This window comes from Buteo buteo, chromosome 5 (assembly GCF_964188355.1).
Source record: "Buteo buteo chromosome 5, bButBut1.hap1.1, whole genome shotgun sequence".
Lineage (NCBI taxonomy): Eukaryota > Metazoa > Chordata > Aves > Accipitriformes > Accipitridae > Buteo > Buteo buteo.
The window spans coordinates 7,403,144-7,425,059 of record NC_134175.1 but is presented as its reverse complement, the minus strand read 5'-3'; the positions used below and the strand labels follow the sequence as shown (position 1 = coordinate 7,425,059).

The 21,916-nt window shown below is 54.0% G+C and overlaps 1 protein-coding gene across 1 annotated transcript; it reads left to right on the top strand.

The window, feature by feature from the left end:
* The first annotated feature begins 36 nt into the window (after window positions 1–36).
* On the top strand, window positions 37–7,784 carry CASP9 (caspase 9). The gene is made up of 10 exons (XM_075027494.1): window positions 37–191; window positions 1,106–1,325; window positions 1,861–1,941; window positions 2,154–2,185; window positions 3,151–3,327; window positions 4,097–4,186; window positions 4,929–5,076; window positions 5,567–5,746; window positions 5,941–6,050; window positions 7,206–7,784. Exons 1-10 carry the CDS (start codon window positions 60–62, stop codon window positions 7,296–7,298), a joined length of 1,263 nt encoding a protein of 420 aa, XP_074883595.1. The 5' UTR covers window positions 37–59; the 3' UTR covers window positions 7,299–7,784.
* The last annotated feature ends 14,132 nt before the right edge of the window (window positions 7,785–21,916 follow it).

Sequence of the window (21,916 nt, the reverse complement as noted above, 5' to 3'; positions counted from 1 at the left end):
ATAGAGACGGGCGCCGCTTCCGGTCACCGAGGCGAACCGGCTAGAGCGGCGGCGCCGCCATGGAGGAGGCGCAGCGGCGGGCCCTGCGGCGCGGGCGGGCGCGGCTGGTGGCGGAGCTGCGGGTGGCGCCGCTCTGGGACCCGCTGGAGGACCGCGGCCTCTTCACCCGGCCCATGGTCGAGGAGCTGCAGGTGGGCCCGGGGGAGGGCCCCGCGTCCCCTCAGCACCGGGGACGGGCCCGAGGGAGGGCCCCCTGTCCCCTCACCCCGGCGACGGGCCTGAGGGAGGGCTCCCTGTCCCCTCAGCCCTGGTGACAGGCCGGTGCGGGTGGCCCCTGCGTCCTCTTAGGTCCGGTGACAGGCCCAGGGAGATGGCCCCCGTGTCCCCTCACCCCGCTGACAGGCCCAGGGGGATGGCCCCCGTGTCCCCTCACCCCAAGGGGCTGGAACCGTGTCCTCACAGGCCCGAGGGAGGCCCCTGTGTCCCCTCACCCCAGAGACAGGCCCGTGGGGGCTGGCCCCCGTGTCTAGTCATGCCGGTGACAGGCCTAGGGGGTGGCCATTGTGCCTCCCCACCATGGACCTTGCAGGTGTGAGATGTAAGACCCACCCCCATCTTGTCTCTTCTTCTGTGCCCCAGCCGGTGCCAGGCGTAGGGGTTTCTCCTCGGCTCCCCATTCCAACCTGGTGACAGGCTTAAGGGGCTCTTGTTTCCCCTCTCTGTTACTGGTGACAGAACCTGGGAGTGTCTTATCTCGTCCTGCGCACTGGTGACAGGCAGGGGGGTGCCTGTTTGTCCCCTGGGGATGAGCTGGGGGTGCTCCCTCCTCCTTCTCCCTCCAGGCCCTACGGTGAGCTGCAACTGCATGTCCCAGTGGAGGCAGCAGGGCTTGGTGGTTGAAGGGGGATCGGGGCTGAGGTTTGGGTAGCTGCTAGGGGTCTCTGTGACTGCGTCTGCTAGGTCTCGGCGTTCTTCAGCCCGCATAGATGTGCTCAGCGTGGATCCCCACGTTTCCCCTATCTGGGTGCCAGTCGGAGGGGCTGGCCGGGCAGTGCGCCTCGGCTTGGGGTGAAAGCATGTTGTCCTGAGCTTTCCTCCTCTGCAGAGCGCCGGCAGCCGAGGAGAGCAAGCCCGGCAGCTGGTCATCGACCTGGAGACTCGAGGGAAACGGGCTTTTCCTGTGTTCCTCTCCATCCTGCGGGACACCGGGCAGGGCGACCTTGCGGACATGCTGATCGAGGAGTGCGAATGCCCACCGGCACCGCCGCAGCTGGTAGACCTGAGGCCTGTTGAGCTGGACTTACGTGGGGAAAAGCATCGTAAAAGTAAGTATTGAGGGCGCAGTTGTTTTCTGGGCAAATGGCAGCATGGGGGTGGTGGTGGCTGGGATCCCTCTCGCCACGGGTAAGAGTCTGTGACATCCTGATTTTTATTATCCTGGAGCATGGCTTGTGGAGGCAAGTACGCAGACTTGAGCTGTTGGGAGAACGTTGTGCTTTCCAGTAGTGGAAGCTTCTAAGCTCAGGCTACGTGCTTGTGGTGTTAGGAGCTTCCTTCTCTGTATTTTTGCCCACAACCTCTGCGGTACCTTGGTGAAAATGGATATTGCCGCGTCCTTACCATCTTGTGCTCCGCTGAATCTACCTGCGGATCCAGCTTGTGCAGTTGTAAGCAGAAACTTTGGTCTGTTGAACCCTGAAAAGGGGGAAATGGACGTGATGTCATATCGCAGCCTCGCAGCTGGGTTGCTGTGAGAAGTGGCTGTTGGCTCGGTTCCTTCCAGGCACCCTGGGTTGGTTACTTGTAGCATGAACTCAGAAGGGGGAGAAGGTGAGACCCGGCTGTCCTGTCTCATTACAGATGTGAGCTTTCCTGAACATTTGTCCATTCCAGTCCAAGCCGAGAGTGAAAGACCTCAAATGCCTCCCACGCCAGCCCGGGGTAAGCCACGTCCCAGGCTCTTTCAGAGAGATGGCGTGCCAAACGTTTGCTTGTGGCGCGTGGTGGGGTGGGAAGGGGGAACTTGTACGTGTTGCAGATGCGTTGTGGGTGATGGGGAGGGATCAACGTGAATTCTAGGAGAAAGGTGTATAACCAACATCTTGTTGTGGAGCACAGAGAGCTAAATACCGTGTCTCTGTTGTGTGTTGTAGGTTCAGCTGTTGACAAGAGGAACCGCGATCTGGTTGGTATTTGGTTAGGCCAAAAACGTTCCCTGTTAAGTGAAAGCTACGTGCCTCGCAGGTGGCTACCAGAAGATAGCCCTGGGACAGCCCATTCTTGCTTTGTGTTACTGGAGCAATCACTCCAAGGCCACCGCTGCTGTAACGGGGCCGATCGGCTCAAAGCGGGTCAATTGTTAGTCAGCTCCTCCTTGAGATTACCGCAGCTCTAACGTAAATAACGTAACGTAGAGCTAAACCTTGCGCTGAAACAGTTCCCAGCAGGGCAACTGGTAATTTTGGAAGGCACCAAGCGGTGCGTCATCTGCAAAGCAGTGTTTAGACTTTGTAATCCTAGCATGAAGAGGCAGACACCATGAAAACAACAGTGAACACGTGCAGGATGCTCTGGCATGTTGGGAAACAGGCAGGGAAGCAGCGAGTATTGCAAATACGTCTGGAGTGGCCTTCTGATAGCCTGCAGCCTATGGGTATCTATCTTATGCGGAGCGAATAGTTTGGCTGTGTATGCGCCAGGCTTGCAGCTGTATCGGTGCAGGTGTTCGGGTAGCCCTCATAAAACTCTGTGGTGCTGTTCATCGATGGTAAAGCTGAGTCTCCGGGAGGTTTTACCTGCCCGTTCCCTTGGCTCCTTGCGTGGGCTCTCGTGGCAAGGTTTGACGATGATGCCTAAAAAAAACTCCCAGAAACTTCACCTTGCCATCAGAGATGCTGCAACTAAAGAAGTGGCTGGTTTTCCGCAAAGGTGGTCCCCGGTTTGGCAGGTGGTTTTGTGTTCCCTGGCTGCTGATGACAACGCACATGCAGAGAACCGATACTCTTATCTGTTCATAGGCCTGGAGAAATGAAAAAGCTGTGAAATGTGCTCCTTTAAGGAATCCCATTCCTCACTGGTGTTGCGTCCTGCTGGGTTAGCCAGCAAGCGCTCCAAGTAAGAGGGTGTTTAATTGCCACATGTGCCTGCCAGGTTTATGAGCTGAAAGCGGACCCGTGCGGACACTGTCTGATCATCAACAACGTCAACTTCAGTAGAGACTCGCATCTGTTGACTCGAGATGGTTCCGATGTGGACTGCAGGAAGCTGGAGAAGCGCTTCAAGGCCTTGCGCTTCAACGTCCTGACTCGGCGGAATCTGGAAGCTAAGGTGAGGCTGGCCATGTCCAGCTAGCACAAGGGACGAGAGGCGAGCCCCCAGAAGCGATGGGAGTGCATCACGGGACATACCCCCGTGTCGGCAGCATGCCGAAAGCCCCAGCCTGCGCTGCCCAAAGAAATAATCGACTGCTTGCATCCTCTTACTTTATTGTGGTGCCACGATTGCGGAAGGAGAAAGGACCTTGCACGTTTTCGTCCTTCTGCCTGAACTTTGATTCCCAGTTGTGATTTGTAGGCAAATCGGTGAGGCTGTATTTCTATGAGAGCTCTGACAGCCTCTGTGTCACGTGCAGCCAGGGGTGTGATTTGCCTGTCTATACGGTCCTCAGCCGTTATTTGAAGTGGTGTGGGGAGCTCAATCATCCGGAGTGGCCGCTGAAAGTAAAATGAGGTTCTTGGCTCGCCCACTGGCCCCTAATCAGAAGAAGTGCATTTCAGTGGATCGGTCACCTGGAAGCAGGTTATGTTTTACGTCGCCGTGTCGTAAAGACCGCGGCAAGGAGAGGAATCTGTGCGATTAAAACAACTGACGTTAACAAAGGGCAGAACCACAGAAATACTCGCTCTCTGCTCCTGGCTTTTGCTGCCCATAGGTGGGGTGTGTGTTATCCTGCTTGTGCCGGACAGAAAGTGGCAGAGAGATCAACTGGATTCTTCTGAGTGGCACGCCCATGATATACTGATAAGAGCAGGGCCCAGCCATGATCTGTGGCTGAGATACGGTTCAAAAAACTCTTACCATGACGTTTTCCACTTAGGCAATGGTTTCTGAGCTGCGGAAGCTGGCGCGGGAGGACCACAGGGCCTTGGACTGCTGCGTCGTGGTCATCCTTTCCCACGGTTGTCAGGTGGGTTCGTCGCATCTCTCCCTTTGTTCGTTAGGCAGGCTGCCTGCGTGGGAAGGGGTCGACTCCCCGTGCCACGGTCTTGCGCAGAGTGGGAGGGAAACAGTTTGTTGTGACTGATCCGATGGCCATTCTGCCATCTTGAGACGCCAACGTCTGCCAATGCAGACGTTGTGCTGTCCTATCTGGGTTAGAGAAAACGGGAGTTTCTCCGGTATAGTCTGATCCAGTGTCGCCTGCGGATGAGCGTTCTCCATTTTCAATGTTGGGGCGTATAATTCGGAACTGAACGATGGCCAGAGAGCAGTGGGAGGTAGCGCTAACCCACATACTGTGGTCGTTTAGTCCTTCCTGTTCCTCCAGCTGTGGTGGGGGAGATGCCATTAGTAGTAAAGCCTATTTATTTATCGCGAGTCCAGAGCCTCAAAGGACGAGGAGAGGAGAGCAACTGTTAGGAAAATGGAGTATGTTATGTGCCTGTTGTCCCAGAGGATGAAGCACCCCTTCTCCGGAGGAGGTGGGAGAGGAGTTGGACAGTAGGAGGAGTTGAATTGCTGGGTTTTAGCGTGTTTTGAATGACCTCCGGGTGCCCTCTCACCCTGATGTGGCGCACGCGTTCGCATGGGCACGAGGAAGTGAGATTTGTTCCAGTCGCTTTAGGCTGTGGAGCACCCGATGGGAAATGGGCTCCCCCAGAACCGGCCTCACCTTCCGCGTTACTAGCTCCTGGATTTTCCTCTTGCAGATGAGCCATATTCAGTTTCCCGGAGGCATTTACGGCACAGATGGAAAAACCGTTCCAGTAGAGGAGATTGTGAACTATTTCAATGGGTACAATTGCCCGAGTTTGAGAGGAAAACCCAAACTCTTCTTCATCCAGGCCTGTGGTGGAGGTGAATCTTTGTTTTGGCTCCTGAAGTGAATTGGCTGTTGGGCGTAAGCAGGCTTCGGAGATGTGGTTAGGTTTTGGCTTCTTGTTCCTTTTGGGTTCATTGCCCGTTTCTCCTGCTGTCTTCTCTCGCTCTTGGCCACGCGTTCTTACCGCTAGCGCGGGCTGAGTTTAAGGGCACAGGTGCAAGCCTCTTGTAGGAGGGCGGTATCGATTTGTGCGCACTGGCACAGTTTTACTGCACGGTAGGGAGATGTGGGATGGGACGAGGGGAGCGATCGCAGCACACGGCCAGGCAGCACGGACCGAGGGCTTTTGTGTGAATCACCAACGGCTTCGACTCGGCCAGTGCAGCCAAAGGGCCCAAAAGCTTGGTTTTGTTGGAGGACCCTTATTTTTTATTTTTTCCATCTTTTCTTAATGGAGGGTGTACGATTGTCAGAACGTGTGGGTGAGATGAACATCAGGGACTGTCTCGTTGCTGCTTTTTGCAGAGCAAAAAGATCGAGGCTTTGTAGTGGATTGCAATTCGCCTGGAGACGACGCTCCCGGAGGTTCTCTGGAGTCGGACGCGACTCCTTTTCAGGCTCCGTTGGGTAATGTGGATGAGCCGGACGCCGTAGCCAGTTTGCCCACACCCAGCGACATCTTGGTCTCCTACTCGACTTTTCCAGGTGAGGTAGCCCGCACCCATCCTTCACTGGGAACGGGGGAATTGGCAAAAAAGTGGGAGCTTTTTGACCAAAGCGGGGGGTGGGTAGGGGCAACCAGCTCCATTGGAGGTGGTGCCCGGGGAGCGGCGATCACTCAGCGAGGCAAGAACGGAAGACTGGCTTTAGCAGTCAATGTTCTTGTTCTTTCTCTGAAGGTTTTGTCTCCTGGAGGGAGACGTCGAGAGGCTCGTGGTACGTGGAAACGCTGGACAGTGTGCTGGAGCAATACGCCCATTCAGAACACCTGCTCAACATGTTAGTGTGGGTAGGTGTCTTTTTTTCCTGCTTTTTGTAGTCACTATGAAGGAAACGGTCAGAGCTGCAATCGGTCGGGGCATGGAGGCCTACCCTTAAAAAAGGAATGACGATAATGAGCATTCAGTTTATGGATCAGCTGATTGGAGGTACTGTGGAGAGGTCTAATTATGAAGAAAGCGACTGGCCTTGGTCTGCCACAAATCACCTCAAGGTTTCTCTTGTGAGAAGTAATCCTGAAAATATGGGCGCTAATCTGTTCCGTGGGAACTGCTAAAAACTGCGTAGCTCATCCCGCCCTCAAAAGTCCAAGCTGACAGGACTCGGGGCACCATTGTAAGTGTGCAGCCACACGTCCGGGCAGATCACACCATCGGGGAAGACCCGCTGGGTCTCTCGTGCCTGGAGATCTCCATGGGCACTTGCTCTCTTGCTGGTGCTCCTGTGACACTGTGGTAAGTCTCGAGGAGCATTTCACCCTCGTGAAGGTGATGCCGCACGCCTGTGTTGGCATGTCCTGGCAAGCAAGGAGCGCAGCGCGCAGGGAATGCAGAACCAGTGTGGCTACTACATGTTTTTCCTTTGCGTGCCCTCTTGATTGGAGGAGGGTGCCACAGTTGGGGACAAGCATAGGGACTTCTAGATGCTTGTACTGTTGTCTGTGGGTAGGAGAAAAGTCTTACATGGAGGCAGCAGGGGAGGGAGGACGTGCTTTTTTGTCATTTTCCTGACATCACGGTGCTTTTCCGGCATGCAGTGGCTTGACAGCCCTCGATTTCCAGGGAGTAGCGCGAGACCCTCTCTCCGCTGCTTGGCATTTGGTGCAAGGGAAGCGGCCTCAGGGAAATGACAGGTGTGTCGGGAAGAAAATGGGCAGAAAGGGAATTTGCTTTAAAGCACCCGAAGGGAAAGAGGGAGCTGCAGCTCATGCTGAGATGCACCTGCTGGAGGCGGTGGTGGCTGCTATGGCCGGGGTTTCTTGAAAGGCCATTTTCCCTCGAGTCCCCTTAAATTGTGCTGGCAAAAATGTCTCATTTTAGGACACCTGCTGGCTCTCGTGTCCCACAATGCTGTTCCCTGTCTTTGTCACTGTGCTTCCTGCGAGAGGTCGTGCCCCGACACATGAGCTGGAAAAGCTCCTTGACTGCTCTCCTTCTGTTTTCAGGTGGCAGACGCCGTCTCTGCCAAGGGGAAGTACAAGCAGATGCCGGGCTGTTTCAACTTCCTCCGTAAAAAATTCTTCTTCGCCTGCAAATGACGTGCGGGCTCTAAGGTCCCCACCAAGCGTGAGAGTTACTTCACTGCTGCCAGATGACATCCGTGCCCGCCGTGACTCGGCATCAATGCTCCCAGTGGCCTTTGTCCGTCTGTCTGTTGAGATGTTTGTCTTGAGAAACATAATCGGTGAATGTTTTCCTTGCTGTGCAATAGAGAGAAGTTGGAGACTGGTGCTGTGCTGATGGGAAACGTTAGGGACAGGCAAAGGAAGCCCCTTTGCCAGGGCATGTGCCAGCCTGAAGCCTCCACGCTCACTGAGAGCGCCTCTAGCTCACTGCGACGTGGCTGCGCTCAGCCTCCGAGTGGCTTTTTTCAGTGATCACGGTGTTTTTGTCCTTGGCTGCCTGGATAACTGATTGATGGAATCCAGATCTGGTGCTTAAGTGGAATGGAATGATTTTTGCAATCGGTATTTCTCGTTTCCAATAAAATGCAATGAAAAAGACAAAAAAATCTTCTGTGTTGTATTCCCTTGTCCGTTCCGTCTCGTGAATGCCATTTCAGCATCTCCTGAAGGCTTCTCTGAAACGAGAAGAGCAAGAATAAACTTGCTTGAATTATTTTTTTTTTTTTTTTTTTTTTTTTTTAGCCTGCTGGTATTACTGGTAGCGTTTCCAATGCGGCTGCGCCAGTGCAGCAGCTCTCGTGTCCTTTTGAGCAGTTGATCAGACGCTAGATGGGAGTTACAGCAGGCAACTGATAAGGATTCCTTTGGATACCAGAGCTGAGTGAAAGCACTCGCCCTGAGGAGCTGCTGGAGGCATTTGCGCTGATGGTTTTGGGTCAGAAACCCTGGATGTATGGGGGATTTGAGGGGAAAGCATCCTCGGCAACAGAGGAGCAGCATTCGGGTACGCAGGGAAGGGAAGCGTCGGCGAGCTGCCGCGCTTGCTGTGCAGAGCTGGGACAGGGCCGAGAGCCACACGAGCAGCTGCCTGGCCTGGCCTGTCTTCGTCATGCAGGGCTTTTTATGCTCTCGGGAAGCCGTGCAAGAGTTTCGGCGCTGCCGAGGCAGATTGTGCTATGCCCTTTCACCTCTCTGCTGCCGGGGGGGCGAGGGATGCTTGTGAGTGGGCAGGGAACCTGTGGATCTCCAGTCTGCCTTTGTGGTCACTAGGAATTTCCACGCTCCTTTTTTTGGGAGCATTTCTGGTGCTTGGAGGCGGTTCAGTGCTACCGGCAGAGCGATTCTCAGCCTGGGGTTTGGGTTTAACTATTTTTTGAAGAGTGCTGGGGCTTGAGAGAGGGCAAAAGGAGCTGAAAACTGGAAAGAAGTAATTAAAAGTGGGGAAGGGGGGGGAAGCTCCTTCCCCCAGAGTGTGTTAACTCTTCCCTCCAATTGCTTCCAGTCCCTACTGATCAGGGAGCTGCGTCCCGCAGGGGTGCACGCCTGGCCGTCCCCCACGTGCGCCCGAAGCATCTGTGCTGGAAAGAAAAGCCCCTCAGTTACTCGATGAGCATGGGGTCCCTCTGGTCGTGCTTTGTCCCCATCGGCTCCAAAAGGTGAGCTGCACGAAGGGTGCTACCCCATGCTGGGGGGGCCCGTTTTGGGCAGCCGTGGCTCTTGCCCCAGCGGGACACCCCCAAATCGGGCTCCCCGCTTTGCGAAAGGACCCACTGGGGCTGCTGTGAGGGTCAGGGGCTGGGTGGTGTGAAGCCAGGTGGGGAGACATCGCCGGGAGATCCTAGAGCCGCGCAGCCTCGAGGCAGTTTGTGCTTTGCCCCAGAAATGGGGAATGGGGAGGAGCAGAACGTTCCCCAGCTGGTGCAGGGGACCGGGACGTGCAGGCCCCCCCACCTGTAAAACACAGGAGCTTGGGATCGGGGCGAAGGGATGGCTGGAAGCGAGGAGCAGTTGGCAGGGAGCAGGGCGGGGAGGGAACCACCCGTCCCCAAGTGGGGGCAATTGGGAAGGGGAGGGAACCACCTGTCCCCAGGTGGGGGCAATTGGGTTGAGCTAATTAGGGCGGTGCTGGGGGCTGAAATGCCAGGGCCAGGGCGAGCAGGGCAGGATCTGGAGGGGATCTGGTTTCCCCTTGGGGCTTGCAAATGCCCCTGAGTCGATGATAGTGCTGGAGCAGGAGCAGCAAATCCTTACTGGTGAAGCTGGAAGGCTTGGCCGGGAGGGGCTGATGCCCATCATCTGCACTGCTGGGGTAAGCAAAAGCTCTGATTTTAGGTACCACTTGATAGCAGCATCCTGTAGGAGATCTGTACCATTATGAGATCCTGCAATGGAAGGAGGAGAAAGCTGGGAAGAAAAGATGCGCATTATGGGTTTTATTTAAAAAGAAAAAAAGCAAGGTACTTGAAAACTGTTTTTTGAGATGACATGGTGGAAATGCAGCAAAGAGGAACAGAGGAACGTGGAAACAAAATGGATCTTAGGTACTGCTGGACTCCATTCTTTCCTCGTCCCCGGAGCTGGTGCTTGGCCAGCGGAGGAGCATTCCCGAGGTTCTTTAGCCCCATCCGTCGCAGGTGGGTGAGAGTGGTACTTCATGTGTACGTCATCCCCATCCTTGTGCCCCCCCCCCGCTGTGGCACTGAGCTCTCTGCCCCCTGGCAGGAGGGCTTGTGGTGCCAGGAGCAGCCCAGGGCAGCTGCGGGTCCCTACTGGTGGGGCCCCACCTGGGGTGCCCACCCTTGGTGCTGTGGGGACCGGGGCCATGGCCGTGGCATTCCTTCTGATGCCGGTGGTGCCTGCCGTACCCGGGAAAGCCTGGGTGTGTGGCTGTGGGGAGCATGTGTGAGTTTTTTGGGGGGGCTTTCTGTTTGCCTCGTGTTGTTGTTTTAGCTTGTTGTCTTTATGGTTTGGAGCTGCAGCTGTTCATTTTTGGGTTTTTTCCCCTTTGTTTTTGGCTTTCCTAGGGGCGGTGGGTGCCCCAGGGTGGTGCTGGGGGCCCCGTGCCCCTGTGGGGCTGGGGGTGAGTATCTGGAGAGGTGCGGCCTCTTCTGCCAGAGGGAGCCGGGGTCACCCTGAGCCCCCCCCCGGGGCCAGGGGGTGCTGGCCCTGTGCCGGAGCTGGCCTTGGGCAGGGTGCCCGCGGGGGGTCCAGCCAAAGCTGGGATGTGGCTGTGATGGCCCTGCCCGTGCTCAGGGGGTTAGCGAGAGCTCAGTGCCACCACGGTGTCCGTGTCCCGTCCCTGTCCCCCCCAGGATGTGGGTTGCTGTGGTGCTCCCTGTCCCATCCCAGTCCCTTGTGCATGGGGCCCCTAGGTCTCTGGGTGCTGGGGTGCCCTGGTCCTTCCTGTTGGGTCCCCATGTTTGGGCTGGTCCCATCTGCCCTGGTCCTGTTTTTCCTTTGGGACCCTGCACTTTCCTCCCTGGTTTTTTCCCCTCCCCTAATGGTCCCACCAAGGGTGTGGTGGGACTAGGGTGACCCAGGGTCTGCCCAGCTGGGATGGTGGGGCTGAGGGGTGTTTTTGGGGATGGGGTCTGGCAAAAGGTGACTCTCAGCCTTTTTTCTTTTTTTTTTTTTTTTTTCTCCTCCTCTTTCCTTTCCTGCGGCCTCTGGATTTTCCCTGCGGAGACATCCCTGTCCCTGGTGTCTGATGGCAGAGGGGAGCACGGGGGCAGGCACCCATGAGTGGGGTCTATCTGGTGGCAGAGGTAAGGGGGCCAGGGCTGGTGGGATGGGGAAGGGGCAAGAGGTGCCTGTGGGGCTTTGAGTCATAGCCATGTTGCCAACCTCCCTCCCCGGTTTTGGGATGCCCTTTCCATTATGGGGCTGACCACCTTTGTCCTGTGCTTGACGTGGAGCTGGCGCTCAGCCAGCGGAGGAGCGTTCCCGAGGTCCTGCAGCCCATGGATGCAGGTGAGAGCAGGTTTTGATGATGCGGCTTTAGTGCCTGTTCCCATCCCTGTCCCTGCCACGGCACTGAGCTCTCTGCCCCCCAGCAGGAGGGCTTGCGGTGCCAGTGACGGCCGCAGCGGGATGCCGGGAGCAGCCCAGGGTCAGGGCTGGCACAGGACCAGTGCCACCTTTCCTGGGGGACTTGGCACAGGGTGGCCGTGGGTCCCTACCGATGGGGGTCCACCTGGGGTCCCCATCCTTGGGGCCATGGGGACCGGGGCCCTGGCCGTTGCTGTGGCCACGGCGTTCCTTCTGATGCCAGTGGTACCTGCTGTACCCAGGAAAGCCTGGGGGGGTGTGTGGGGTGCATGGCTGTGGGGAGCGTGTGAGTTTTTGGGGGGCTTTTTGTTTGTTGTTTTAGCTTGTTGTGTTTATGGTTTGGAGCTGCAGCTGTTCGCTTTTGGTTTTTTCCTTTGTTTTTGGCTTTCCTGGGGGTGGCAGGTGCCCCAGGGTGGCGGCTGGGGCCCCATGCCCCTGTGGGGCTGGGGGCGAGCGCCCGGGGAGGTGCAGCCAATTCTGCCGGAGCCGGGGCCAAACTGAGCCCCCCGGGGCCAGGGAGTGCTGGCCTCGGGCAAGGTGCCCATGGGTGCTGGGGTGGAGGGTGGGGGGGCCAGCCAAAGCTGGGATGTGGCTGTGATGGCCCTGCCCGTGCTCAGGGGGCACGGTGAGAGCTTGGTGCCACAGTGGTCCCTTTCCCCATGTGCCTTCCTTATGTCCCTAGGCTGCGGGATGCTGGTGGTCCCTGTCCTGTCCTGACCCCTTGTGCACAGAGCACCCTGGTGTGTGGGTGATCCTGGGGCTGATCCCATCTCCGCTGGACCTGTCCTCCGTTGGGAAAGGTGACCCTGGGCTTTTCTCCCTTGGTGTTTTCTGAGGTTTGCCCACCATGGGAGCGTTGGGCCTGGGGCTGTCCTATGGCCACCCGGCTGGGGTGGGAGTGCAGGGGGCTGGTGGGTGCTTTTGGGCAGAGATGGCTCGTAGTCTTGTCCCTTACGTTTTTTTCAATGTCGTGGACCGCAGTGCCTGGTTCCTTCCCAGAGCATCCTTGGTGGAGGCGAGAGCAGGTGTCCATTGGCAGGGCAGAACGGGACCGCTCTGGTGGCACAGGTATGGGGGGGGGGGTGTTGGGGCTGGCGGGTGGCAGGGGCTCAGGGAGGGGTGGGGGAAGGTCTTTTGGGGTTACCCCATGGGCCCAACAGCTCCTCCCCTTCTTGCGGTGCAGGCTGTGCCCTGGATGTGGACTGGTGCTGTCAGCCATGGCCGGAGCTGTGGGGTCGTGTTTGTGCACTGCCTCTGTCCCATCAGCATCGGGGTGCTGCATGGTGTCTGGTGAGTGCCAGCGGGGTTTGTCCCTGTCTCCTAGGGTGTCCCCAAGCTCTCTGTCCCACCAGCGGGTCCCTGGTCCCTTGTCAACTCTTGGCCGCCTGCTGTGCCCAGGCCACCCTGAGGCCAGTGTGTGTGTTTGGGGGGGTGTGTGAGGGTGTGCCTGGGGTCTGGGGGGTCTTTTGTTTTCTGTCAGTTGTTGTTTCAGTTTGTTGTATTTATGGTTTGGCGCTGCAGCCGTTTTATTTTGGTTTTGTTTTTTCTGTTGTGGTTGCGTGGAGCTCTCCCAGGTGCAGAGGGGCCGGGGGCTTGTCCCTGTTTGCTGGGGATGGGGCGTCCCTACGGCCGGGGCGCAGAGGCTGGTTGTGGCCATCACCGTGCGTGCCAGGGCCAGGTCTGGCTGCGGCCACAGCAGCCCTGAATGTGCCGAGGTGGAGGACGAGAGCTTGGTGCCCGCTGTGGCGGGTGGGCCTTTGCTCCCCTGTCCTGGGCGTTTTTTCCTCCTTTCCAAGCGTGTTCCCTGTGTTGTTCCCCCATTTGTCTTCCTCCTGTCTCTCTGCCTTCCTATTTCCCCCCACTTTATTTTGTTTTTTGCACCCCCCAAGTCTTCTTCCCCCCTGCTTTTCCCTCTGCTCCCTGATTTGTGTCCTGCTCCCCCCTGCCCCCATTTGCCTGCTCCCTGTTCTCCACTGTCTTCTTTCTCCTTCCCTTTTTCCTGGTGTCCCTCTGCTTTGTCTCTGTCCCCGTCTTCCTCTCTGTCTTCATCCCCCTCTCCCCCTCCTCTCTGTCATCATCCTGCCTCCCCATCTTTCCCCCATCTTCCTTTTCTCTGTTCCCCTTCTTCCTTCCTTTCCTCATCCTTTCTTTTCTGCTGGCATCTCCCTGCATTGTCTTTGATCTGTCCCTGTCTTTCTCTTTCTCCTCTTCTTTTTTTGTCTTCTAGCTCCCTTGTCATCCTTCTATCTCTCCCTATTTTCTTCCTCTTCCCCCAGCCTTGTTTCCTTTTTTCTCTGGTCTGTCTTTCCCTTTTTCTTGCTTCCCCCCCTCCCTTTTTGTTGTTATCTCTGTTTCTCCTTCCTCCCCCCCCCCCCCTGTTTTAAATCCTCTCCCCCAGGGTTATAGGTTTGGGCTTTTTATTTTTTTTACATGTTTTCTCTCTCTCTCTGTCCCCCAGCCCATTTTCCCTGGTTGGGGTTGGTTTAAAAAAATGAAAGGGGGAGAAAAGGTACTGTGTGACCCTGTGGGCCCTGGTATTTTCTGGTTAATTCTCCCCTCCCCAACCCCCCATTTCCCTTCAGTCCTGGGGATTTGGGATGTTGGGGCTCAGCCCAGGGAAGGGCCAGCGGGCACTGGGTGCCCCAGAACTTGCTGGATTGATGGGCTGGTCGGTGATTTAGGGGGCTGGTGGGTGGCTGGGTTGGGGTGCAGAGGGCTGGCGGGGGCACGTGGGGGCAAGAGAGGCCCCGGTGCAGCAACTCGCAGCCTGTCCCCTTCTCTCCTCCCACCGGTGGCTGAGCATCATCCTGTCCTTTGCTTGGAATGACCATCCCTCACCTGGAGTGGTCCTTGCCTGGTGAGTGCCGCCCTGGGGGGTTTGTCCCCGTTTCCTGGGGTGTCCCTGAGCTCTTGTTCCCTGGGGAGGGTCCTCTGGTCCCCGGGTTGGGGGTGCTGGTGCTCAGCAGGGAGCAGGTCTCCAGTCCCTTGTCTGCTTTCAGCCACCTCCAGTGCTCCCTGTGCCTGGGTTGGCGTGTGTGAGTGTTTTTGGGGGGGGTGTGTGAGTGGGGGGGTGTGCCTGGGGTTTGGGGGGGGGGGGTGTGTCTGTTGTTTTCTGTCAGGTTACTTTAGTTTATGTTTATGGTTTGTTGCTGCAGCCATTTTAATTTGGTTTTGTTTTTTTTTTTTCTGTTGTGGTTGAGTGGAGCTCTCCTGGACACAGAGGGCGAGGGGCCGGGGGCTTGTCCCCACGGCTGGGGCATAGTGGCTGGTCATGGCCAGCACCGTGCATGCCAGGGCCAGGTCTGGTCGTGGCCACGGCAGCCCTGCTTGCACCGAGGCAGGGGAACAAGAGCTCAGTGCCCCACGGTGGGTGGCCCTTTGCCCGCTCCGTCCTGGGCATTTTCTCCTCCCTCCATGTGCCTTTCTCCTGTTGTTCCCCTCTGTGTCTTTGTCTTCCTCTTCCTCCTGATATTCCCCTTTGTTTTCCTCCTGCCTTCTTCCTTGCCCCCTCTTCCCTGCTTTTTTTCCCCTGTATATGTTGTCTTTCTCCTGCCTTCCCCCTTGTCTTCCTCCTCCTTTTTTCTTTTCTCCTAGTGTTCCCCTGCTTTGTCTTTGTTGTGTCCGTCATCCTCCTCCTCCTCCTTTTTTTTTTTTCTTTATTATTAGCTCTCCTGTTTTTCTGCTTTCTCTGCCCATTCTCTTCATCCTGCCCCCTGTCCTTGGTTCCTGGTTGCTCTGCTCTTTTTCCCTTTTTCTTGTCTTCCCCCTGTTTCCTCTTCCTTCCCCTGGTATTACTCACTCTCCCACAAGGTTGATGGTTTTTGATTTTTTTTTTTTTTGTTTGTTTTTTTCCTAAGTTCTCCCCCTCTGTGTTCCACAATCCATTTAAACCCAGTTGAGGTCTGGTAAAGAAAGTAAGAGAAAAGAGGTAGAAAGCTGACGTGGTGCTCATGGGGGTCCAGGTATGTTTCGGGGAAATCTCACCCCACATTTCCCCCCCCTTTCCCCTCTGTTCTAGGGGTTTGGGGTGCTGGGGCTTGGCCCACAGAAGGGCCAGTGTGCGCCGGATACCCTGGGGCTGACGGGAGGGTTTGGGGGCCGGTGAGGGTGTCGGTGCCGATGCCCCGGTGCAGCGACTTGAAGCCTGTCCCCTTCTTTCCTCCTGCTGGTGGCTGAGCATCTTCCTGTCCTGGAGCATCGTCCTGTCTGTGGTGGAGTGGCCGTCCCTCACCTGGTGAGTGCTGGCCCCGGGGCATTTGTCCCTATCACTCAGGGACATCCCAGGGTCCCACAGGGAGGGGACCTCCGTGGCCTCGGGGCTCTGGGTTGCTCTCGGCCGCTTCCAGTGCCCACTGTGCCCAGGAAAGTAGGGCGCGAGTGTGGCGGTGTGCCTGGGCTGCGGGGGGGGTTTTGTTTTCTCGGAAGTAGTTGTTTTAGTTTGTTGAGTTCATGGTTTAGTGCTGCAGCCGTTGTTTTTTTGTTTGCTCTGTTGGTTTGGTTTGGTTGAGTGGGGCTCTCCTGGGCATGGTGGGTACTTGGTGGCATTAGCTGAGGTCCCACTGTCCAGGGGCAGGGGGGTCCCCAGGTCTGGCCGCGGCCACAGCAGCCCCGCCTGCACCAAGGTGGGTGCGAGAGCTCGGTGCCCTTTTGGTGGGGGGCCCTTTGCCCCCATGTCCTGGGCATTTTCTCCTTCCTGTCAAGTGCCTTCCTCCTTCTTTACCCCCCTTTCCTTCTCCTTTGCCCCCCCACCCCCCTTTCCTCTTTCCCATCAACTGTCTTCCCTTCCTCCTTTTTTTGATCCCCCCCTCCTCTCCTTTTTTGTTTTTTTTGACATCCCCCCCTCGTTCTTGGTCCCTCTCTGTCTTTGACACCCCCCCCTTTTTTTTCACCCCTCCTTGGTGGTGGTTGTGTGTGTCCCCCCCCCCCCCCTTGTTTGTCTTCCTGCCCCCTGTTGTCTTCTTTCTGCCCTGTGTCTTTGTCCCCTTCCACCATTGTCCTTTTCCCTGTTCTTTCTCCTCCTCCTGCTCATTGCTTTCCTCCTGGCATCCCCCTGCATGTCTTTGTCCTGTCCCCTGTCTTCCTCCCTTTCCTCTTCTTCTTTTTCCTCTTTTAGCTCTCTTGTCATCCTTCTATGTCTCTCTGTCCTTGGTTGCTCTTGTGTCTGCTCTGTCTTTCCCTTTTTTTTTGCCTGCTCCCCCCTCCCTTTTTATACCTTTCATCCCTTTCTGCGGTTCTCCTTCCTTTCCACTGGTTGATGGCTTGGGGTTATTTTTCCCCAAGTTCTCCACCTCTCTGTCCCCCAACCCATTGTGGCCTGGTTGGGTAAAAAAAAAAAAAGGAAAGTGGAGGGGAGGGGATGGAGGGATGACGATACGTAGACAACACAACTGCCTGTGTGGCCCTGGGGGTCCCAAGACTTTTTTGGTGAATTCTCCCCCTACATCCCTCATCTTTCCTCTCTGTCCTGGGAGTTTGGGGTGTTAGGGCTCAGCGCAGGGAAGGATCTGGGGTTGCTTTGGGGCCAGTGGGTGTGGGTGGGTGCAGGGGGCCGGCGGGGGTGTTGGCACCCATGCCCTGGTGCTGGACTTACAGCCTGTCCCCTTCTCTCCTCCCGTTCCCCCACCAGTGGCTGAGCATTGTCCTGTCCTGGAGCATTGTTCCATCCTTTGCCTGGAGTGGTGAGTGCCGGCCTGGGGGGTTTGTCCCTGTTTCCCGGGGTGTCCCTGAGCTCTTGTTCCCTGGGGAGGGTCCCTGGGGCGGGGGTGCCGGTCCCCAGCCGGGAGCGGGACCCCGGTCCCTTGTCTGCTCTCGGCCGCCTTCAGCGCTCGCTGTGCCCGGGCCAGCCTGGGGCCAGTGTGTGTGTGGTTGGGGGGGGTACGTGTGTCTGAGTGAGGGGGTGTGCCTGGGATTTGGGGGGGGGTCTTTTGTTTTCTGTGAGGTTGTTGGTTTAGTTTGTTGTGTTTATGGTTTGGTGCTGCAGCCGTTTTGTTTTTTCTGTTGTGGTTGAGAGGGGCTCTCCTGGGCACAGCGGGCAAGGGGCCGGGGGCTTGTCCCCGTTTGCCGGAGAGGGGGCGTCCCCGTGGATGGGGCGTCCCCGTGGATGGGGCGTCCCCGTGGATGGGGCGTCCCCATGGATGGGGCGCAGTGGCCGGTTGTGGCCAGCACTGTGTGTGCCAGGTCTGGCCACAGCCATGGCAGGTCTGAACGTGCTGAGGTCAGGGACGAGAGCTCGGTGCCCTCTGGGGTGGGCAGCCCTTTGCCCTCCCTGTCCTGGGCGTTTTTCTCCCCTCCTAGTGTCTATTTTGTGCCTTCTTTCCACGTTTATGTTGCTCTTCCCTCCTCTGGCTTCCTCCTGTCTGTTCCACTGTCTTCTTCCTCCTTCCCTTTTTCCTGCTGTCCCCCCCATCTTATCCTGCTTTCTAGCTCTCTTTTTCTAAAAATTTTTTTCCTCCCAAGTCTCTTCCGCCTGCTTGTCCCTGTCTTCTTCCTGGTGTCCCCCTGCTTTGTGGTTTTCCTCTTTCCCTTCTTTCTCCTTGTCTTCTGCCCATTTTCTTTTTTTAGTTCCTTCTACCCCTCTCCATTCTCCTCCTGCCCCCTGGTCTTTTTCTTTTTCCTCTCTTTCCACCTTCCTCCCCCTTATGTCATTTTCCTCTTTACTGCCACTGTCTTTTTGGTCTTGGTCTCCTTCCTTCCCTCTCCCCCGTCTTTTTGCTATTTCTGTATTCTCCTGCTTTGTCTTTTCTCTCCCCCTGCCATGGTGTTCCTTCTTTGTCCCCTCAGGTTTTCTGTGTTCTCTGTTTCCCTTTTTCATGCCCATCCCTAACCCTCCCCACCTTTTTTTTTTAATCTTTTTTTCCCCTTCCCTTCCCCCAGCTTTACCTCCTTCCTCTCTCCCTCATGGTGTGGGTCTGCACCCCCTGGCTTGATGGTTTTGGGTTACTTCTCCATATTCTCCCCGCTCTCTGGACCCCAGGTCGTGGCTCCCCAGCTGGAGTTGGATGGACAGCAACAGGGAGAACCGGGAAAAAATGGCATGGCCCTGGGTTGTTTCGGTTTTATTTTGTTGTTTTTTGATTCAATCTCCTCCTAGTCCCTCTGTAACCCCTCCATTGCCCTTCGCTGTTTTCCCCTCTGTCTTGGGGAAGCGGGCGCAGGGGGGTGACCTTGGTGCAGGGACTTATAGCTTGTTCCCTTCTCTCCTGTCGGCGGCCGAGCATTATCCAGTCCTGGAGCATCGGTCCGTCCCTCGCCTGGTGAGTGCTGGCCCTGGGGGGGTTTGTCCTTGTCGCCCAGGGTGGTCCCGAGCTCAGGGTCCTGCTGGGAGGGGACCCCATGGCCTCGGGGCTGTGGGTCTCTCTCATCTGCCAGCTGTGCCCAGGGAAGCGGGGTGTGCTGGGTTTTGGGGTTTTTTTTGTTGTTTTGTTTTCCTCTTAGGTTGTTGGTTTAGTGTGGGGTCTAAATGGTTTGGTGCTGCAGCGGCGTAGTTGTTTGGGTGTTTCTTGGTTTTTGTGCTCTCCTGAGCACAGCAGGCACCGACAGCTGAGCTGGGGGGGAGTGGGGGGGGTCAGGGAGAGCTTGGTGATGCTGTGGCATGGGTGCTGCCCCTCTGTTCTGGGGGTTGGGGTGCTTGTTTATTGGGAGGGATGGAGAGGGGGGAGCATCCTTCACTTGCCAGGGGTTCGTTCTTTGTCAGAGGTGCCCCAGAGCCCCCCTCTTCTTGTAAGCACCCCCCCCCCCTTGTGATTGAAGCTTGGTGCCCCTAGGGTGGCAGAGGGAGGAGAGGCTCTGCCGAGTGCTGTGGCCATCCCCGGCCATGCTGTGTGGTGTTGGGGAGGGGGTGGAGATGGCTGGTGGGGTGTTAAGGGGTGGGTTGGGGGCTGTTTGTTTTGAGGCACAGCTCCTAACTTGTGTCTCTGTCTCTGCAGGTGGAGCGTGCAGACCCCCCCCCTGGAGCTGGGGTGATGGCAAGGACAGCCTCTGTCTTCTCCTCCTCAGCAGTCCTGGGCATGTCTGGTAAGGTGGGGCCATGGGGGATGTCCCCTGGTTGGGGGGGGTCCTCAACAGGAGGGCAGCGGTGCCACTGCGTGTGTCCTGGCCTCAGGTGGTGACACCCCTTGTTGGCGGGGATGGAGAGCGTGCTGGGCTGGTGGTGTTTTGGGGGCAGGGGGGCCCTGGGTTGGAGGTGTGGCTGTGATTTGGAGGGTTGGGGGTGTGAGAGTGATGAAGAGGAGGAGGATATTTGGTCTGGAGGTGGCGAGGCGATGGTGGAGGAGGTGGGAATGGCTATTGTCAGCCTTTAAAAGTTTTTACAATGCTTAAACATTATTAATCGGGGGTAGATTGGAGGTGGATAAGACTTTAGAAGTCATTTTGCTGCAGAGAAAATAATTTTTTTCTTTTTCAGCATAAATAACAACAAAGAGCACTGTAGGTTTTATTAAAAAAAAAATTTAAGAAGAGAAGATTACACTTCAGAACCTGCCTTTTTTTTTTTTCCTTAAATTTAAAAGGAGTTTTTTTAAAGAGCCCAAAATTTATACTTCTTTTTTTTTTATACTCAAATATCTGTCTATGTCTGCCTAAGTTATATGTAAGCTAGTAGTGTAATATGGAGTGAGTTGTCTTTACTTACAGTATAAGTTTATTTAAAAGAAAACTTTTTAGTATACTACTTTGAAACTATAATTTTGGTAATAGGTATTTAAGTGTATCTTCAGTCTACCTTTATATGTAGTTTTCCTTTAAGTAAACTATTTATTAAGTACTATAAATATATTGTACATTATAATAGATATATATAGTTACTGAAAGTAAAAAGTATACTTTGATACATGCTTTTCTCTAGAAAGTTTACCTAGTTTATCTATACATAAACTAAGTTATATAGACCTAACTTAAAAATAAAAACTATATAAAAGAGAACTATACTTAAATTTTCATACTTCTATATACATATACACAAGTGTGAAAAATTAAGTAAATAAAATTTTATACTTTGATATAGTACTTTTACAGAGTTATTACTTAATTTACTGTATACAGTTTACTTCATCTAGACCCAAGTATGTAAAGTTTACAGTTTAGAAAATTTTCGAAACTGTAAAAATTTATAAGGTACAAGTATACAAAGTATATCTTTTACAATTTTAATATTTTACAATATATCTATCAAATATACAGTATTAGTGTAATAAGAGGATGTGTAACATTTTATATCCTAAAGAAGTATCAGATAATATAAGCTTTACAGGTTATATACTAAGCTGCTATTATATAACTTATATACTACTCTATCAATATCTTAATATAGTATGCTACGAACTGTATAAACTTTAGAGTGTATCATAAGTATATAGGATCAAAGATTAGAGTATTAGGTAGAGTAATAATAATCTTAGTACACTAATATTAACTGTTATGATATATATCTTATCTTAGATAATTATACTATACTAAGGATATGGTAACATATCCTTGGTATTAGATTATAAAAGAAGATGTATACTTTACCTGTTAAGTATACTTATATGTTTTAAATATTTTATATCTTACACTATGGTATAAATCTATAGATAGATACCTTATACTCTTAGATAGATAGTGTATATATCAGTATTAGATAGATTGTGTATATATATCTCATAGTAGATAGATTATAAATCTTAGATAAGAGTATGACTTAGAATTAGATTGTGTATATATCTGATAGTATTAGATTATATATATGTGATACTCTTAGTTTATAAATCTACAAAGTATATATTTTCATAGAATCTAATACTGTCAGATATATATACAATCTATCTAATATTAAGTCTTATCTATCTTAGATTATAAATCTATCCACTAAGTATATATTTTCATAGAATCTGTCAGACACTCAGATACAGTCTTATCTATCTTAGATTATAAATCTATCCACTAAGTATATATTTTTGTAGAATCTATCAAATGCTGTCAGATATAGACACAAGCTATTAAATGCTATCACATATATACACAATCAAATACTATCAGATATATACAATCTATCTAATATTAAGTTAGTCTTATCTATCTTAGATTATAAATCTATCCACTAAGTATATATCTTCATAGAATCTATCTAATACTGTCAGCTATATACACACTCTATCAAATACTATCATATATATATACACAATCTATGTAATACTGTCAGCTATGTACACACAAACTCTCTAATACTAAGTTATAGTCTTATCTATCTGTCGTGGGTTAACCCTGGCTGAAGGCTGGGTCCTGGCTGAAGCTGTTCTGTCACTTCCCCATCCCACCCTCAGGGTGAGATCACTCAACCGATTACCATCATGGGCAAAACAGACTCAACGTGGGGAAAATTAACTTAATTTATTGCCAATCAACCGGAGTAGTGTAATGAGGAATAAAACCATATCTCAAAACACCTTCCCCTCCACCCCTCCCTTCTTCCCAGGCACAACTTCACTCCCGGATTCTCTACCTCGCCGCCCCCAGCAGCGCAGGGGGACAGGGAATGGGGTTTACAGTCAGTTCATCACATGTAATTTCTGCCACTTCATCCTCCTCAGAGGCAGGACTCACCGTGCTCTTTCCCTGCTCCAGCGTGGGTCCCTCCCACGGGAGACAGTCCTCCATGAACTTCTCCACTGTTGGTCCTTCCCACGGGCTGCAGTTCTTCACAAACTGCTGCAGCGTGGGTCCCT

What these genes read in the sequence shown, in the direction of transcription:
- CASP9 (XM_075027494.1), top strand. Translation starts at nt 60, where the DNA reads ATGGAGGAGGCGCAGCGGCGGGCCCTGCGGCGCGGGCGGGCGCGGCTG. An exon ending in GCCTCCCACGCCAGCCCGGG is followed by an intron (nt 1,942 to 2,153) that starts GTAAGCCACGTC and finishes TGTGTGTTGTAG; the next exon opens with GTTCAGCTGTTGACAAGAGG. An exon ending in TCCTTTCCCACGGTTGTCAG is followed by an intron (nt 4,187 to 4,928) that starts GTGGGTTCGTCG and finishes TTCCTCTTGCAG; the next exon opens with ATGAGCCATATTCAGTTTCC.